Source organism: Myotis brandtii, unplaced genomic scaffold, assembly GCF_000412655.1.
Source record: "Myotis brandtii unplaced genomic scaffold, ASM41265v1 scaffold112, whole genome shotgun sequence".
Taxonomy (NCBI): domain Eukaryota; kingdom Metazoa; phylum Chordata; class Mammalia; order Chiroptera; family Vespertilionidae; genus Myotis; species Myotis brandtii.
The window spans coordinates 14,165,925-14,181,182 of record NW_005353838.1 but is presented as its reverse complement, the minus strand read 5'-3'; the positions used below and the strand labels follow the sequence as shown (position 1 = coordinate 14,181,182).

Below are 15,258 nucleotides of genomic sequence, written 5' to 3'. Positions count from 1 at the left end.
GTGGGGGTCAGGGAGGTGGGGATGAGCTGCTCAGGACCCCAAGGCCAGGGACAGCTGGGGGCTGGGGACAGTTCAGGCTCTGGCAGAGTGATGCTTCCAGAGGAGTACAAATGGGGGGTGTCATTCATCCCAGACCATGACTGTGTCTTGTTTTCTCTGCTCTTTTGCTTATTTATTTAGCTGGGGAAATAGTCCATTGTTATATATAGATTTTTTAATCAATGTTTTGGTCATCTTTAGGAACAGTCCTAGAATTTGTGTCCTGTTTCCTCTCAAGTAAGCTTCACTAAGAGCTCACGTGGTACCTGGAGTCCTTGTTCCTGAGGCACATGTCATGTGGCAGATCTCTGTCATCCCTGCAGGCCGTCACCTGACGAATGCCCTTCCCCACCTCCCCAATCAAGCAACAGTGATTTCTTAAAAACCTGAAGTAACTTGTGTTTGAGAAAGAATACTCTAGAAGGAGACCTTAATGCTTGTATTTGGGATTTTGATGCCCCAAGTGCTGCATCTTTGGAGTACGCGGCCTGCTTTCTGAAATGTTAGCTTTGATCAGTTGTCATTGAGTCAGATTTTTACTATGATGCAAAATGAACTTAAGATTGTAATTCATTTCCACACGAGGAAGGTACTGTCACTCTTCCCTGGTGGGTGTGACTTCAGGGTGGAACAGGCTCGGCTCATCTTGCTGCCCTGATTGCAGTGCCTTCTCTCTCTTCCAGCTCATCCATAGCCAAAGCACTGGAGGAATTTTGTTTTCCTTTTTTTTTGTTGTTTGTTACTCTGTTTAAGAACCTAATGTTCTTCAGGTTTTTAAGTTAGGACTCGATCTCAAACATCCTCACCCCTAGTCCATTGATTGTTTCACAGCTCTCTGTGTCATATTGCCGACTCATGGTATTTCCTGAGCAGGATTTATTTGGTTGAGGTGTCAAAAAGGGTCCTCTTATACACTTTGACATGGGGGCCTCACCTTAGCAGAACTTTGTTAATGGAAGTCTCAGGTAGAGGTTTAGATAGTGCGGAGTGGTTGGCTGGTGCTGGGCTGTGACTCTGGGCTATTTGCTTTCATGTTAAATGTGACTTGATCTTCTGTGCAGGTGGATAAACACATTCGGAGGCTCGATGCAGACCTGGCACGCTTTGAAGCAGACCTGAAAGACAAGCTGGAGGGTAGCGACTTTGAGAGCTCTGGAGGACGAGGGTTAAAAAGCAAGTCTATCCATTTTTCTTTATTCTGTTACTTTTAACTATGGAGTTGTGAAGAATTGTCTGATAAATATGTTAGGAACCTGTCAGTAAATATCATATTTGGGTAAACCTTGTCCTGCTTTAATGAATTCTGTGACAGTAATTGAGTCTTCATTGTCTTTCAGAAGGTCGAAGCCAGAAAGAAAAGAGAAGTTCCCGGGGGCGAGGCAGAAGGACCTCAGAAGAAGATACTCCAAAGAAAAAGAAGCATAAAGGAGGGTGAGGCCTTTTTCTTTTCTATTTTTCCCCAAAGCACACCATTAGTATTTGATAGATCTAAATACCAGTGACAGCCACCCTTGAGGAAGTGCTTACCACGCCCAGCATGGCTATAGTTCTATGGACTTTTCGTGTGTCAGTCTGTCAGTCCCTTAAGCAGCCAAGGTGAGCAGCGTGGTAGGCAGTGATTCCCAGGGAGTGTACCTGCCCCTGCCTGGTGGCCCGTGTGCAAGAGCATCAGGCTGGTTCCACAGCCCCTTCTCTGAGTGTATGCCTGCCTTTCGAGTTACGTAACAGTGTGTATTCACAGTTCGGGCTAAGCCACTGTTTAGTAGCTGCCTATGTATCAGTTGATCATTTCATATATAAATATATTTTGTATATATTCATTATTGTGATTGCATTTATTAAACACACATGTTATTTAACTTGACCTTGAAGATGCTTCACTTAAAGCCTTCCACCTGACGCCCTCCCCTGTACTGTAGTGTTGCTTCTCAGAAGTATTTGGACTAAAGAGAATCTGGTAAAATGCCAGCTGGCTTCTGTGGAGATGATTCTGACAGTTATGGGGAGAGGTCTGAAGAGTTAGATCTTGAAAGAAAAAGGAAAATTTTTGGTTATTAAACCTGGTGTTTAAACTTTCATCTTTTAAAAAACACCCAGATGCCAGCCTTTGTATTGTAAAGCACTACAGGGATGCAGAACACGACACAGAGCAAATGTAGTGTAATGAGTTGCTGTGTGAGGCGTGTCCTTGGACATGCGTGTCGGGACCATAACCTCCTCACTCTGCCCCAAACCAACATGACCCACATATATATAGTATGTGCCCTACTTGTTCTTTGTAGTTTTTTCCCTCACGAGTACACTCCTGGACATTAAACTTTGAGATGGACTTTATTAAGGAACTAGAGGCCCGATACACGAGATTAGGCCTTTGCAGCCATGGTGGTTGCCTTGATCCCGCGGCTACAGCCCCGGCTTCGTCCTGAAGGTTGTTGTGCTGTTCGGCCGTTCAGTTGATTTGCACATTACGCTTTCATTATTATAGATAATTTACATACAGTAAGATGTTCTCATTTTAAGTATATAGTTTGATTTTTTTTTAAATTATGAGAATTATTCAGGCTTTTTGTATCTTTTTGAGTCAGTTTTGGTAATGTGTCTACAAAGATTTGTTGTTTCTTGTAAGTTGTCAGACTTACTGACATCAGGTTGTTTATAATATTATGTGATTCTTCTGATGTTGTAGGATTTGTGTAGATGACTGCTCTTTCAGACCTGACAGTGGTAATTTATGTCTTCTCTCATTTTGTCTTGATTGAGAACTAGCTTTTGGTTTCATTGATCCCTACCCCTTAGAGAGAGTAGAAGGGAGGGAGGGAGAGAAGGAGAGAGAGAGAGAGAGAGAGAGAGAGAGAAACATGGATGTGAGAGTGGCACATCGATTGGTTGCCTCCTGCATGCTCCCTGACTTTGGGGCTGGTGATTAAACCTGGAACCCAGGTATGTGCCCTTGACCAAGAATCTAACCCGAGACCCATCAGTGTGCGGGCTGATACTCAAACCGCTGAGCAACACTGGCCATGGCACCCCTCTGTTTTCTATTGCATTTATTTCTGCTCTTATTATTTCCTTCCTACTAAGCTACTTAAATTTACTTTGCTTTTTTTTAAAAAAAATATATTTTTATTGATTTCAGAGAGGAAGAAAGAGAGAGAGAAACATCAGTGATGAGAGGGAACCATTGATTGGGTGCCTCCTGCACGTTGGACTGAGCCTGCAACCCAGGCATGTGCCCCTTTGGTCCACAGGCCGACACTCGATCCACTGAGCCAAATCGGCCATGGCTTTCCTTTTCTTTTTCTAGCTTTTTAAGATAGAAGTAGCTTAGATCTTTGATTTTTATATCTTCCTTTTCTAACAAGTATTTAAAGCTGTAAGTTTTCTTCTAATTTCGGTTTTAGCTACATCTCACAAATTTTGATATATATATTTTTTAATTCCATTAAAAATATTTAAAATTTTCCTTGGTGGTTTTTCTTTGACCCATAGCTTATGTATGAGTAGATTTCTAAGTTTCCAAGTAATTTGGGGTTTTCCATATAACTTTCTGATTTCAATTTCTATTTTTGTTATGATCAGAGAACATTCTATAATTGAAATCTTCTACAGTTGATTAAGACTTGTGTTATGGGTTATGGTCTGTCTTGCTGAACGTTCCATATCCACTTGAAAAGAATATGTATTTTACTGTCGTTGGCTGGAGTGTTCTATAAATGTGAATTCAATGGCTAGGTTAATAGTGTTGTTCAGTTTTTTGTATTCTTACTGGTGTTCTGTTTAGTTTATGAACTCTTGAGAGAGGATTGTTGAAATCTCCAACTCTAATTATGGATTTATCTGTTTTTCCTTTCTGGTCTGTCAGTTTTTGCTTCATGTATTTTGAAGCTCTGTTATTTGGTTCTACATGAGCATTTAGTTTTTTTAAAAAAAGTAATTGACTTCTTTATCATTATGAAATTTATTTCTTTATTCCTTGTAATGTTGTTTGTTTTGAAGTCTGCTCTGTCTGATATTACTACAGCCCCTCCCACTGTCTGATGGTGAGTTTTTGATGGTGTATGTTTCCTTTTTCATCCTTTTACTTACAACATGTGTATGTTTTTGTATTTAGAGTGGGTTTCTTGAAGGCAGCATGTAGTGGCATCTTGCTTTTTCATCTAATCTGATAATCTCCGCCTTTTCGTGCAATATTTAGATTGTTCAGATGTGTTTTGCTTTTTTTTAACAGATGTTTAATATAAGAACCTACACACATATTCTTCCTTCCTGCTCCTGTTCTTGGTGTTATTGTCAGAATTTTTATTTCTACATGTGACAAGCCTCACAATATATCAGTGTTATTATTTCAGACCAAACCATTGATTATCTTAAATAGATTTTAATCCATTGTACGCCATAAGCGTCCTTTTTAGGGGACTCCAATTACATGTATGTTATTTAGCTTGACATTTTCCCACAGATTACGGAGGCTCTGCTTATTTTCTTACCTGCGTTTTTCTTTCTGTGCTCAGTTTAGACAATTTCTATTTCTTTGTCTTCAAGTTCTTTTCCCTTGGTATCTAATTGAATTTTAGTCTCCTTTAGTGAATCATTCATTTAATATATTTTCTTCTCAAGGAGTTCTATTTGTTTCTTTTTTATTTTCATTTAGTTATTTTTTAAAAAATATATATCTTTATTGATTTCAGAGAGGAGGGGAGAGGGAGAGAGAGATAGAAACATCAATGACGAGAGGGAACCATCGATTGGCTGCCTCCTGCACACGAGAAACATCAATGACGAGAGGGAACCATCGATTGGCTGTCTCCTGCACACGCCACACTGGGTATCAAGCCTGCAACTCGGGCATGTGCCCTGACTGGGAATCAAACTGTGACCTCTGGGTTCATAGGTTGATGCTCAACCACTGAGCCATGCTGGCTGGGCTATTAGTTATTTTTTAAATGTTTTTATTGCTTTTTAGGGAGAGAGGAAAGAAGAGGGAGAGAGAAATAGAAACATCGATGAAAGAGAAACAGCGACTGGATGCCCCCTAGTGGGGATTGAGCCCACATATCACGGGCATGTGCCCTGACTGGGACCTCTTGGTTCATGGGTCGGTGCTCAACCACTGAGCCATACTGGCTAGGCTGTTTCCTTGCCTGGCCGTTCTGTCTTCTGGCAAGGCAGGAGCTGTGTGTGGACCGGGACAGTTCCTCCTGTAGCCCCCAATCCCAAAGCTTGGATGAGTAGCCACCCCTGCTGGAGGGCTACTTGCAGTGTTTGGGAGGGGCCCCTGTCACTACCTGAGGAGGGATGTCCCCTTTGTCCACGGGAATTAGCTTGGAGGACAGTTCTGGTGTCCAGTCAGGCCACAGTGAGCACCTCAGGCAGTGGGGTTGCCTGGTCTGCTCGAGGGTCAGGCTTGGCAACTTCCTATGTGCTTCCCTCCAGGGGTAGTGTGAGCACCCACCACCCTGGAGCCCCCTCTGGTGAGACTGGAGAGGGGGTGGCTCAGGACCAATCCCCAGGTCTGATTGCTGGCGAAGTGGTGACTTTGCCAGGTGGTGCCCTAAGTCCTTCCAGCTTCTCTTGCTGCCACCCACATCTGGCCGGTGCCCTTGAACACAGTGACAGGCGAGGGTCAGGGAGCAGCTGAAGCATAGTCTGCAGAAGTGTGGAGAGTGCCACAGAGAGAGTGTGCCGAGTACGTGTGGTTATTCAGGGTGAGCACCTGGGAGACAGGACAGAGCCAGCAGGTGGGGGAGACAGTGTCATGGGCCGTGGTGACAAACCTAGGTTTCAGTGTAGCAAGGAGCCAGTGTCGTAGCCTGAGGACTGCTGTGACTGTTGCCTGAAGCAGTGTTAAAGCACATGGATGGGGCAGGTTCTTGTGACATTTATGATTTTCAGATCTAAAGAAAAAAACCTGTCTATTCCCAGAGACAGAGCAGAGGGAGGAGACTCAGATGTGCCTGGAGCCTGCATGGGTGGCACTCATGCTGGGGGGTGGGCAGCACATATGAGGCATCATGTGGCACGCTGGGGGCATTATGGAGCTTGGTATGTGACCACTAAGGCACAAAGCCTTCCTAGACCGGAACAGGTAAGGGGGGGTTCCCTTTGGGAAGCAGACTTCTCATGTCACCCATGTCATGATGTCAGTTGTCCTGGCCTGCCACTTGCTCAGCTTCCCCTCTGCCCTGTTGCCCTGTGAATTAGTGTACATAGCACGTGTGTGTTCAGTGAACATGCGTGTTCTCTCTCTGGGGGCAGGTCTCTGTACTGATGGGAGTATACTGTCTGTGTAACCTGCAGCTTGCAGCTTTATTTAAAAAATACTGAAACACATTAAGAGTAAATTCCCTAGTCGGCAAACCGCGGCTCACGAGCCACATGCGGCTCTTTGGCCCCTTGAGTGTGGCTCTTCCACAAAATACCACATGTGGGCGCGCACGTACAGTGCTATTGAAACTTCATGGCTCATGCGCAGAAGTCGGTATTTTGTGGAAGAGCCACACTCAAGGGGCCAAAGAGCTGCATGTGGCTTGCGAGGCGCGGTTTGCCGAGCCGTGGTTTGCCGACCACTGCCCTAGTCCCTTCCCTGTAACAGGTGGACGTCTGTCCCATCACCCGCTGCAGAGCTGTGGGATTGGAGGGAGGTGTGGGCACGGTGGGATCCTGGCTGGGCCATGGGTTAGAGACCCTGAGGGGGATGGCAACAGGCCTGCCTCCCAGGTGGGTGGGGAGGGTGGCTGTGGTCAGAAGCATCCCTGCTGATGGGTGGGCAGAGGGGGACTCCTGAGATGTAGATCTTGGAGGGTGAAGGGGAGCTGGTGGGCTTCATGGGTTTTGGGGTGAAGAAGATACGTGGGGATGTGAGTGGGAACTCACAAGCCATTGTCATGGGAGGGATGGAGAGAGAGCTGGTGGGGGCAGGCCTGCTCAGACTGCCAGACTGGTCTGGGTGGGATCCAGGCAGGATGCTAGGTGCCTGCCCTGGGTGTGTCGACCCGAGGTGGAGGTGAGTCCTGGGAGCAGGTCCTATCCAGGTGGAGGGACTGAGGCAGGATGGCTTCATGTGCCCAAGTGGGCTGGACCCCGAAGCCGGAAGGTGAATGCGCCTTTGCCCCCACTACCAGTCAGGTATCACAGGGGCAATGTGGTCCCATCTAACTGCTGCTCAACACTGTTGTGTCCATGCAGGTCGGAGTTCACTGACACTATCCTGTCTGTGCATCCCTCTGATGTGCTGGACATGCCCGTGGACCCCAACGAGCCCACCTACTGCCTCTGCCACCAGGTGTCCTACGGGGAGATGATTGGCTGTGACAATCCAGATGTGAGTGTTGGGCATGCTGCAGTGGGGTTCTGCCGCAAGATGTGGGGCCTTGAGATGGGAAGCCGGACGCTACGGCATCCCCCTGTGGGACCATGGGCAGGGTCCTGTACCAGGTGGGCTAGGGTGGGGAGGGGTGAGGGGACGGTGGGGTGGGATGGGGAGGTGGCAGGCTCTCTGTGTCTGGCACACAGCAAGTTACATGCTCACTGCAGCTCTCCCCCTCTCCCCTGCTGCCTTGCAGTGTCCGATCGAGTGGTTTCACTTTGCCTGTGTAGACCTGACCACGAAGCCCAAAGGAAAATGGTCAGTATGGGGCACTGCTCTGTCTCCTTCCCGAGAATGAGGTGGGGGTGGCTGGGCCTAGTAACCTTCCCTGCTCTGGCCCCCGGTGCTCTGGGTGTGGGTTTGGAGATCTGGCTGTGTCACACACTGGTCCTGTGTCCCTGGCCAAGTTGATGAGGGTCATTTGCTGCCCACCTCACCTGGGGCATCTTCTATTATATTTGCAAAACACCTACATTTCTGTTGCTCTATGTAATGGCCATTCTGACTCTTTCGAGTGAGGTAGAGATAGTCCTAAATAAAATGAGAAATGAGGGGTTCTTTTCCACGGGAAGCTTTCAGAGAAGATGAGGAACACAGTATTAAACGGATGGGACCAGGCAGGTGGGCGCTCTGCCTAGTCAGGGACTTACATGCTCTGGACTGAGCCCCTCCTGTTCTTCATCCTGGTATTCAGTTGTCTCTATGATGCCATTTAAGTAAAAACCTGGTTTTGTTTAGTTGTGCTAAAGACAGGCGTGTTCTAGGCTGCAGTTGTGGAGATGTCACACTCCCTGGTTGTGTATGTGACACATTTGCTGTATGCAGACGGGGACTAGATGCCCTGAGGACAGTCTGCCTTATCCTGGGTCCTCGGTGGATGACAGCAGGGCCAGGTGCGGTGCTCAGTGTCTCAGCCTGTGCGGTCTTGTCCTGGCAGGGGCTCCCTGGGCACCGGGATGCACCAGCAAGTCTGAGATGTGATGCAGCAGCCCTGACAGTGCCCTTTAGCAGGGGTGATGGGAATGTGATGGGACTGTGGTCAGGGCCCCGGCTGATCAGGGTGACCCTTTGGGCTTGAGGAGGCCAACCCATGGGGCAGGCTTGGCCTGTGATGACAGGGAGCTCCTGAGCTGATGGAAGGGGCATGAGGCAGGAGGGGTTTGATTAGAGTTTGATTCTGGACATGCTGTATTTGAGTTGTTTGTGGAGCTCCTGGTGGAAGTTTCCTACCAGGCCTTGGAAAACAGTTTTGCCTCTGGGAGAACAGGCAGAGCCTGAGGGATGTTGGGGACCCAACCCGGCTGTCCTCCTCCTGATTTCTTTGGGGCCTTTTTATTTTTATATATTTTTATTGATTTCAGAGAGGAAGGGAGAGGGAGAAAGAGAGATAGAAACATCAATGATGAGAGAGAATCATTGATTGGCTGCCTCCTGCATGCCCCCCTACTGGGGATTGAGCCCATAACCTGGGCTTGTGCCCTGACCAGGAATCGAACCAGGACCTCCTGGTTCATAAGTCAATGCTCAACCACTGAGCCACGCTGGCTGTACATCTTTGTGGTCTTTATAGAGATCACCGAGTGTGCAGGCTTCTTGGTCGGTGAGATGTGAGCTGATAGCTGTGCTTGTGCTGTGTGTGCCGTGTGTGAGCATGATGCTGGGCGCTGCTTCTTCAGGGCTCAGCCAGGGCATGGGCAGTTGGCAGGCAGGGGCCAGGGGCAGGGGTAGGGTCAGGGGGCGGGCAGGGGCCAGGGGCAGGGGTAGGGTTGGGGCAGGCTCTGTACTAGGGCAGGGGCCAGAGGGCAGGGACAGGGGCAAGAGCAGGGACCGAGGCTTCCTCAGGGCCCATTCACTAGTGTAGACCTGGCCTGGTTGAGCTCAGCTACACGGTAATCAGCTGCCTTCTGATAGGGGGCTCAGGAGGGCTGAGGTGGACAGCAGTTTGGACTGTCCCTTGTGTCCCTGTGTGCTGCCATGGTCTAGGAGTGACTGAGAAAGTGCTCTGTGTTTGAGACTCTGGAACTTGCTTGCGCAGGGTCACCTGACCACAGTCTGCAGGATGGGCTGGGAGCCTGTGGCCTGCCTGGTCGGCGTGCACGTCATCCTGCACCCACACTAGGCCACCAGCTCGACAGCAGGTGTTGTCTCTGTTTTGGTGAAGAGGAATGCTCATGTCTGAGAGCAGTTTTGCTGATTGATTTGTATCTATTTGAAAACAGCCAGGCTAGATAGAGCGACTTGCTTAGGAGATTTTTCCTGGTGGGAGAGCTGTGCACTGTGTTTGTGGGTCTCTCTTCTGGTTCTGGTGCTGTTTCACCGAGAGGCAGGGTCTGGGCCTCCCGAGTGCTGGCAGAAATCTGCAAAGGGCTAACACTGTCTCTCTCATCACAGGTTCTGTCCTCGGTGTGTCCAGGAGAGGAGGAAGAAGAAGTAAGGAAGAGCTGACACCGGGGCCAGAAGAGCAAGTTGATACACTCCTTTATTCACGTTGCAATATTTTACCTTCATCTTAAAGCTACCTTGTTTTGAATGATATTTAATAACTCAGTGGCCAGTTGTAATTCTGGATATTTCCTAAAATCAACAAGAACCCACCTGAGCCCTGTTTGCACAGAGGAGGGATCTTATGGGGACTTGCCACAGTGACTTTGTTCTCATGACTTTTTGTACAGACCCAGCACTGAGCACAGCAGCCCCACGAGCCCGAATGACTCCGTGGATGTATGCGTGCGGTGTGCTGGGTGCGGTGGGATGTGCCAGCTGGGAGCAGATACTGCCATCACTTTGCAGCTAGAGGTGTGAGCCTTATGTGGTCTGCAGTTTCCTGGGCTTCCCCTGAGAGCCCACACCACTGTATGCACATTGGCCACGCTGAGTGCACGGGTGTGTAGTCTGGTGGGCGTTGCCGGAAGGCGCCCTCCCAACTCGTGCGCTCGGAGCTGGCAGCTGCACAGGAAGGGCTGCGCTCTCCCAGAAGGAGCTCTGCTTGGCTGTGCACTGCCTTTTAGTCTGGACTCCCTGAGGTTTCACTGTCTGGAGTAAACGGCTCTGGATTGGCAGATGGGCCGTAGGTTACCACGACCAGCACCAATGAGAAACAGCATAACAGACTGGCAGATGTTCCATTTCTCTGGGAATTCCGGATGTTTTTACTGTGAAGATGAAATTATTGTAATCGCATGAAGTCTGTTTGTGAAGTGAATCCAGTCTACTAAGAGCCGATTTTGAACCTGTTTCTGTTACACACTGGGTCAGCACTTTGTCTCCCAGAGGACTACAATTATGTGATGTGATTTGTGAATTTCTTGTGCCACAATAGCAGTTCTGGAATGAAGCTAGGAAACTAGAGTGTACTTTCTGTTTAATCAGCATTCACCAAACTGATTTTGAACCGTCTCTTTGGTACTAGTTGGGGACATCGCATACATTTGGTATGTTGAGATCCACTTGTGATGGTACCTAGAGTGGGGCTTCTGGGAGCGTCCTGGACTCTCCAAGACCCACCCCGCGTGATTCAGACAAGTCAGGGTTCCTTTTGCCAGGAAAAAAAAGACCCAAGAGATAGAATCCAGGTGTGAAATGCCCAGCTTCAGAAGAATCTCGTTCTCTTTGTGGGGAGTGTCCTCTGGAGTGGTCCACCTGCTTCCTTCCAATGGCCTCCTGTACCACATCCTCTCCTAGCTTCCAGTGTTTCACCATGGAGAGGACATAGGGCAGAGGAACTGGTGAAGCTGCATCCTAGACCAGCCCCTCCCTGCAAATGAGTTAATATGTGGCAGTTGGGAGCAGATATCAGAGGGCAGCTGGGGTCCAGCTGGAATCTGTGGCCCTTAGTGGGTCTTACCCTGCATGGAACGTGTCCAGACTGCTGTCCTTTCTAGAGCTACCTGAGGGAGCAGGACTTGCTTCCAAATGACTGCAGGCGGGCCACTTCCGCTTGTGTGCCCCTTCCAGTCTCGGGCTGGTGGTTAGGGTAGGGGTCAGCAGCTGCCACAGCCTGTCCCTGGTAGGTTCCAGGCCTGATGCACTGTCTCAGAACTGATGTCTTCTTGCTGCTCAGGAAGAAGTTGGGGGCGCACCTGTAACTCAGCTGCGTTGGAACACGAAGCCCGCTTGTATTTAGCAACTTAGTTTTACATTGCAGGTGTTTAAAGATTGTGAGGAATCGGTTGTGGAAATTTTTTTTCTTCATTCTTTTACCAGTTTTTGTGGAGAGGATAGGTAAGTACATTAAGTTTGTGATGATTCTTTGGAAGCGAATTTAATATTTGCACTTCATCTTTGAACACACTCACTTGCCACTGGAACACAGTGTGTTTGTGGATGCAGGTTAATGGCTGGCTAGTTTCAGTTGTCACCTGGTTTCCTGAGGCCATGCTCATTTCCTGAGAATGAGACCAACTTCTGTCTTAAGCTTTTGTTTAAAGTTCGATGTTGTCATTCTGCTTGTCACTGTGCAGCATCCCATGTGTCAGCTTTTTGTAAGGTTCTGTGCTTATCTGTTTTTAGTGTTTACTTTTGCCAGTTACAGTAATATCACCAAAATAATATGCAGAGAGCTTTGAAAAAAAATGGAAATCATGAGCATGATAGGAAGGTCCCCTGGGATGTTTGGAGAATGCCTGAACTCCATGCCTGACCATTAATACCGTCGGAGTCAGAAAGACAAAAGGGTGGCTTTCTGGTTGAGAAAGAATGTCAGGCCACCTGGCTGGCTCTGGCCCCGGACGGCTGGAGCACCACAGTGATTTGCTCCCCACAGCTTGGCTGCCCTCGTCCTGGGGGTGATTCAGGCTGGAACCCTGTCTGTGCCTGCCAGGTCCCATGTCTGATCCTGAGGACAGCTGTGGAGCCAACCCCACCCCTCAGGTTGCAGGACCTGGGCTGGGCCCAGCAGGTGAGCGTGCGGCCTCCATGGCTGGGGTTTACTGGTAAGGGAAGAAGTATCTTGTTCAGAGGAGAAGCAGAACCATTTTTCTTATTCTCAGTGCTATGTTTTCACCTACCATTTGAGAAACCTTGTTCTCCAACAGGACACATCTACACTAACAAAAAGTTTTTTAAGCTGAGCTCTGCATCCCTGGCTGTGCTAATGGAGCTGTTGGCTGGGCTGAGGCCTGAGTGACTATCCCCACATGCAGGCTGGGCCCCAGGCAGGTGGACGTGAGACTGGGACTAGCCAGGGCCCTGGAAGCTGGGTGTACAGCCATGTGTGTGGTGGGATGCATGGGGACACCGGCCAGCTGTGTGTCAGTGCTGTTCCAGGGAGCCACACTGCACTTGCCTCCTGCCCTGTCCCTGGCAGCCCTTGGCAGGGGCTGCTTCAAGCAATAACTGTCCACATGCCACAGCCAAGGCCTGCCCCATCACAGGATTCGGACACTTCGCATGGGCATTTGAGTTAAGGTTTTCCTCCATTTTTAGCGAACAGTGATTAGTTGTCATTACCTGTGCTGAGATGCATTTAAGATGGGAAGTCTAAGAAATGTTCTCATTCAGGAGATAGTCCTATGAAGTTTCTTCCTTCGTATGTGTTTTGTGGTGTTCACTTTTACCACATTCATCCAAAATGATGATGCAGCTTTAACATGAATGTTACATTTTATTTTCAAGGAATTATTACCTATGTTCCCTTTGTAAAGGAAATATAATATTGTAAATCTTTTTATTAAATAATGTAAAGATGTATATCTGTATTTTTTGATCATGTTATAGATTATGGATATATTGTTTAATAAATAAAGTATTTTTTTGAACAAACATTAGAGAATGCATCATTTTGGGAAATGATAAAACTTCAGCATTGTGTCCAGAGGTGGTGAGTATATCCTATGTTGAATTTTGAAGGAGATGTGAGGTGAACTGGAGAGAGTTGTTTGCTGGCCATGGGCTTGAGTAAGACCCTGGCCTCACCGTGGTTACTGACCAGCTCTGGGTCCCAGCTGTGTTGTAGCGTCAGAAGTTGGTTCCCAGGCTTACAAGAAAGAAGTGTGTGGATGAGAGTGCCATGAGTTGCTTTATGGAGATTTAAAAGTGCTTTGTCTGGAACAGGTTTGCCATCAAGACCTGCAGGGTGTCAAGATCCCTTTGAGGACTAACTAGTTCTTAGGACATTCCTTGAGAGTTAATGGCCGACGTCCAGAAACCCAACGTGATCACCATGATGGAGAGGCACAGCCTCACTTTCCAGATGAAAATCATTCACAGACCTGGAGTGCACCACAGGCTGTCCGCCTCTGAGCACTCCAAAGGCACTTGTAGCCATTTCTTTGGGTGACTCCCTGGGAAAAGGAAACACCAGCTCTTGGGGGATGGGGCTGGTCATCCTCACTAGTTCTGAACTGTCCCCAGTCCCCAGAGGTCCCAGATGCTGGTCTAATCAGAGTGGGGCCTACGGCTGTTGTGGCAAGTCACGTTTGTCTGAGTGGCTGTCTCCCCAGGGCCCACCCATGTCACTGAAACAGACCTGACAGCTGGCGGGATGCCCACAGTAACTGACCTGGGAAGCAAGGGCCATTAAGGCAGGAAGGGCCAGGTAGAAGTTTCTGGGTTGGCCTGTCCTCTTCCTGCCAAGACAGTGGTGCAGAGGCAAACACATTCCTGGCAGGAAGGTGCAGTGGGATGTACTCAACACCCCCCGATTCACCTGTGGGAATACAGTTTACGAAGACATAGGTGATGACTCCAGCTGCAGCGCACCTGGGAAGCAAGGGCCATTAAGGCAGGAAGGGCCAGGTAGAAGTTTCTGGGTTGGCCTGTCCTCTTCCTGCCAAGACAGTGGTGCAGAGGCAAACACATTCCTGGCAGGAAGGTGCAGTGGGATGTACTCAACACCCCCCGATTCACCTGTGGGAATACAGTTTACGAAGACATAGGTGATGACTCCAGTTGCAGTGTTGCCAAAGCACGTCTGCACACTCTTGGCACCGGGCATGCGGCCAGTGGTCTGGCAAGGACCTGGCTATCCTTGGCAAAGCCATCAGTGCAACTCTGGAATCAGGATTACATGAACTCTTGCTGTCTGTCGTCTGGCCACAGACCCTCATCCTTGGGACATAGAAGAGTATCCCTCCGGTGGGCATCACTGGCCACACAGGGAACTGGAGAGGCCTCAGTAGGACCCCTGGGAGCCAGAGGGTGGGAGAGAACCCTACTCCGCACCAGGACTGTGTTGTCAGGAAAGCAGGAGCCACGCGTGACTGTGACGGTTTAATTCAGGGTACTGGAGGGCCCGGGGAACAGTGACTGCAGGAAGCAGCTACCACCCCTAATCCGGGGGCGGCCAAGGGAGGAAGCGTCAGGGAGGGGACTGATTAGGACTCTGCTCTGAGGGGGGCTGGCCTCACAACTGATGGGGAAGTGCCCTTGGGCGGGATTCAGCCACCCGGGGAGTGGGTGCTACCAGGCTGGTGGAGCAGAAGCTTAGGCAGGGGGTGCCCGTGGATCTGGGACTCAGACGTCTGGGGCGAGGGCGGCACCCCTGAGGCCATGGGGTGAGGCTGGGAACTGGCACGGGTGCCGCTGGGGTGAGGGCCATTGCTGGGATGACAGGAACGTCCACCAGGCTGCGGCCCCGTCTCCGAGCTGCGGTGGGCGGAGTCTAGCTAGCAGGCCCCACGGAGAGCTGCAGGCCGGCAGGGCCAGGTTTTTTTTTCCTCTGCGGTCCCCTCCCTCGAGTCCCAGGCCAGGGCCTCTGTCCGAGAAAATGTTCCCGCTGCTAGGCGGGCAGCTTTGGGAACCAGCTCGGGTCTGCCCGCCCTTTGGCCGGAGCGGGCCAGGGCTCGGGGCTCCTGGAGAGAGACCCCTGAGGGCCCGCAGTAGGAGGGGGGAGTGGGCAGTTTCCCTTTGGGGCC

At 49.4% G+C, this 15,258-nt stretch overlaps 1 protein-coding gene across 1 annotated transcript in view; it reads left to right on the top strand.

Moving 5' to 3' along the window:
* ING5 (inhibitor of growth family, member 5) overlaps nt 1–12,730 on the top strand; it is a 14,720-nt gene extending 1,990 nt beyond the window's left edge. The window contains exons 4-8 of the mRNA XM_014546623.1: nt 1,101–1,212; nt 1,377–1,470; nt 7,225–7,360; nt 7,602–7,663; nt 9,797–12,730. Coding sequence (XP_014402109.1) covers nt 1,101–1,212; nt 1,377–1,470; nt 7,225–7,360; nt 7,602–7,663; nt 9,797–9,839 — 447 coding nt within the window. The 3' untranslated portion in view covers nt 9,840–12,730. The remainder of the gene's footprint in view (nt 1–1,100; nt 1,213–1,376; nt 1,471–7,224; nt 7,361–7,601; nt 7,664–9,796) is intronic.
* Nucleotides 12,731–15,258: the final 2,528 nt, after the last annotated feature.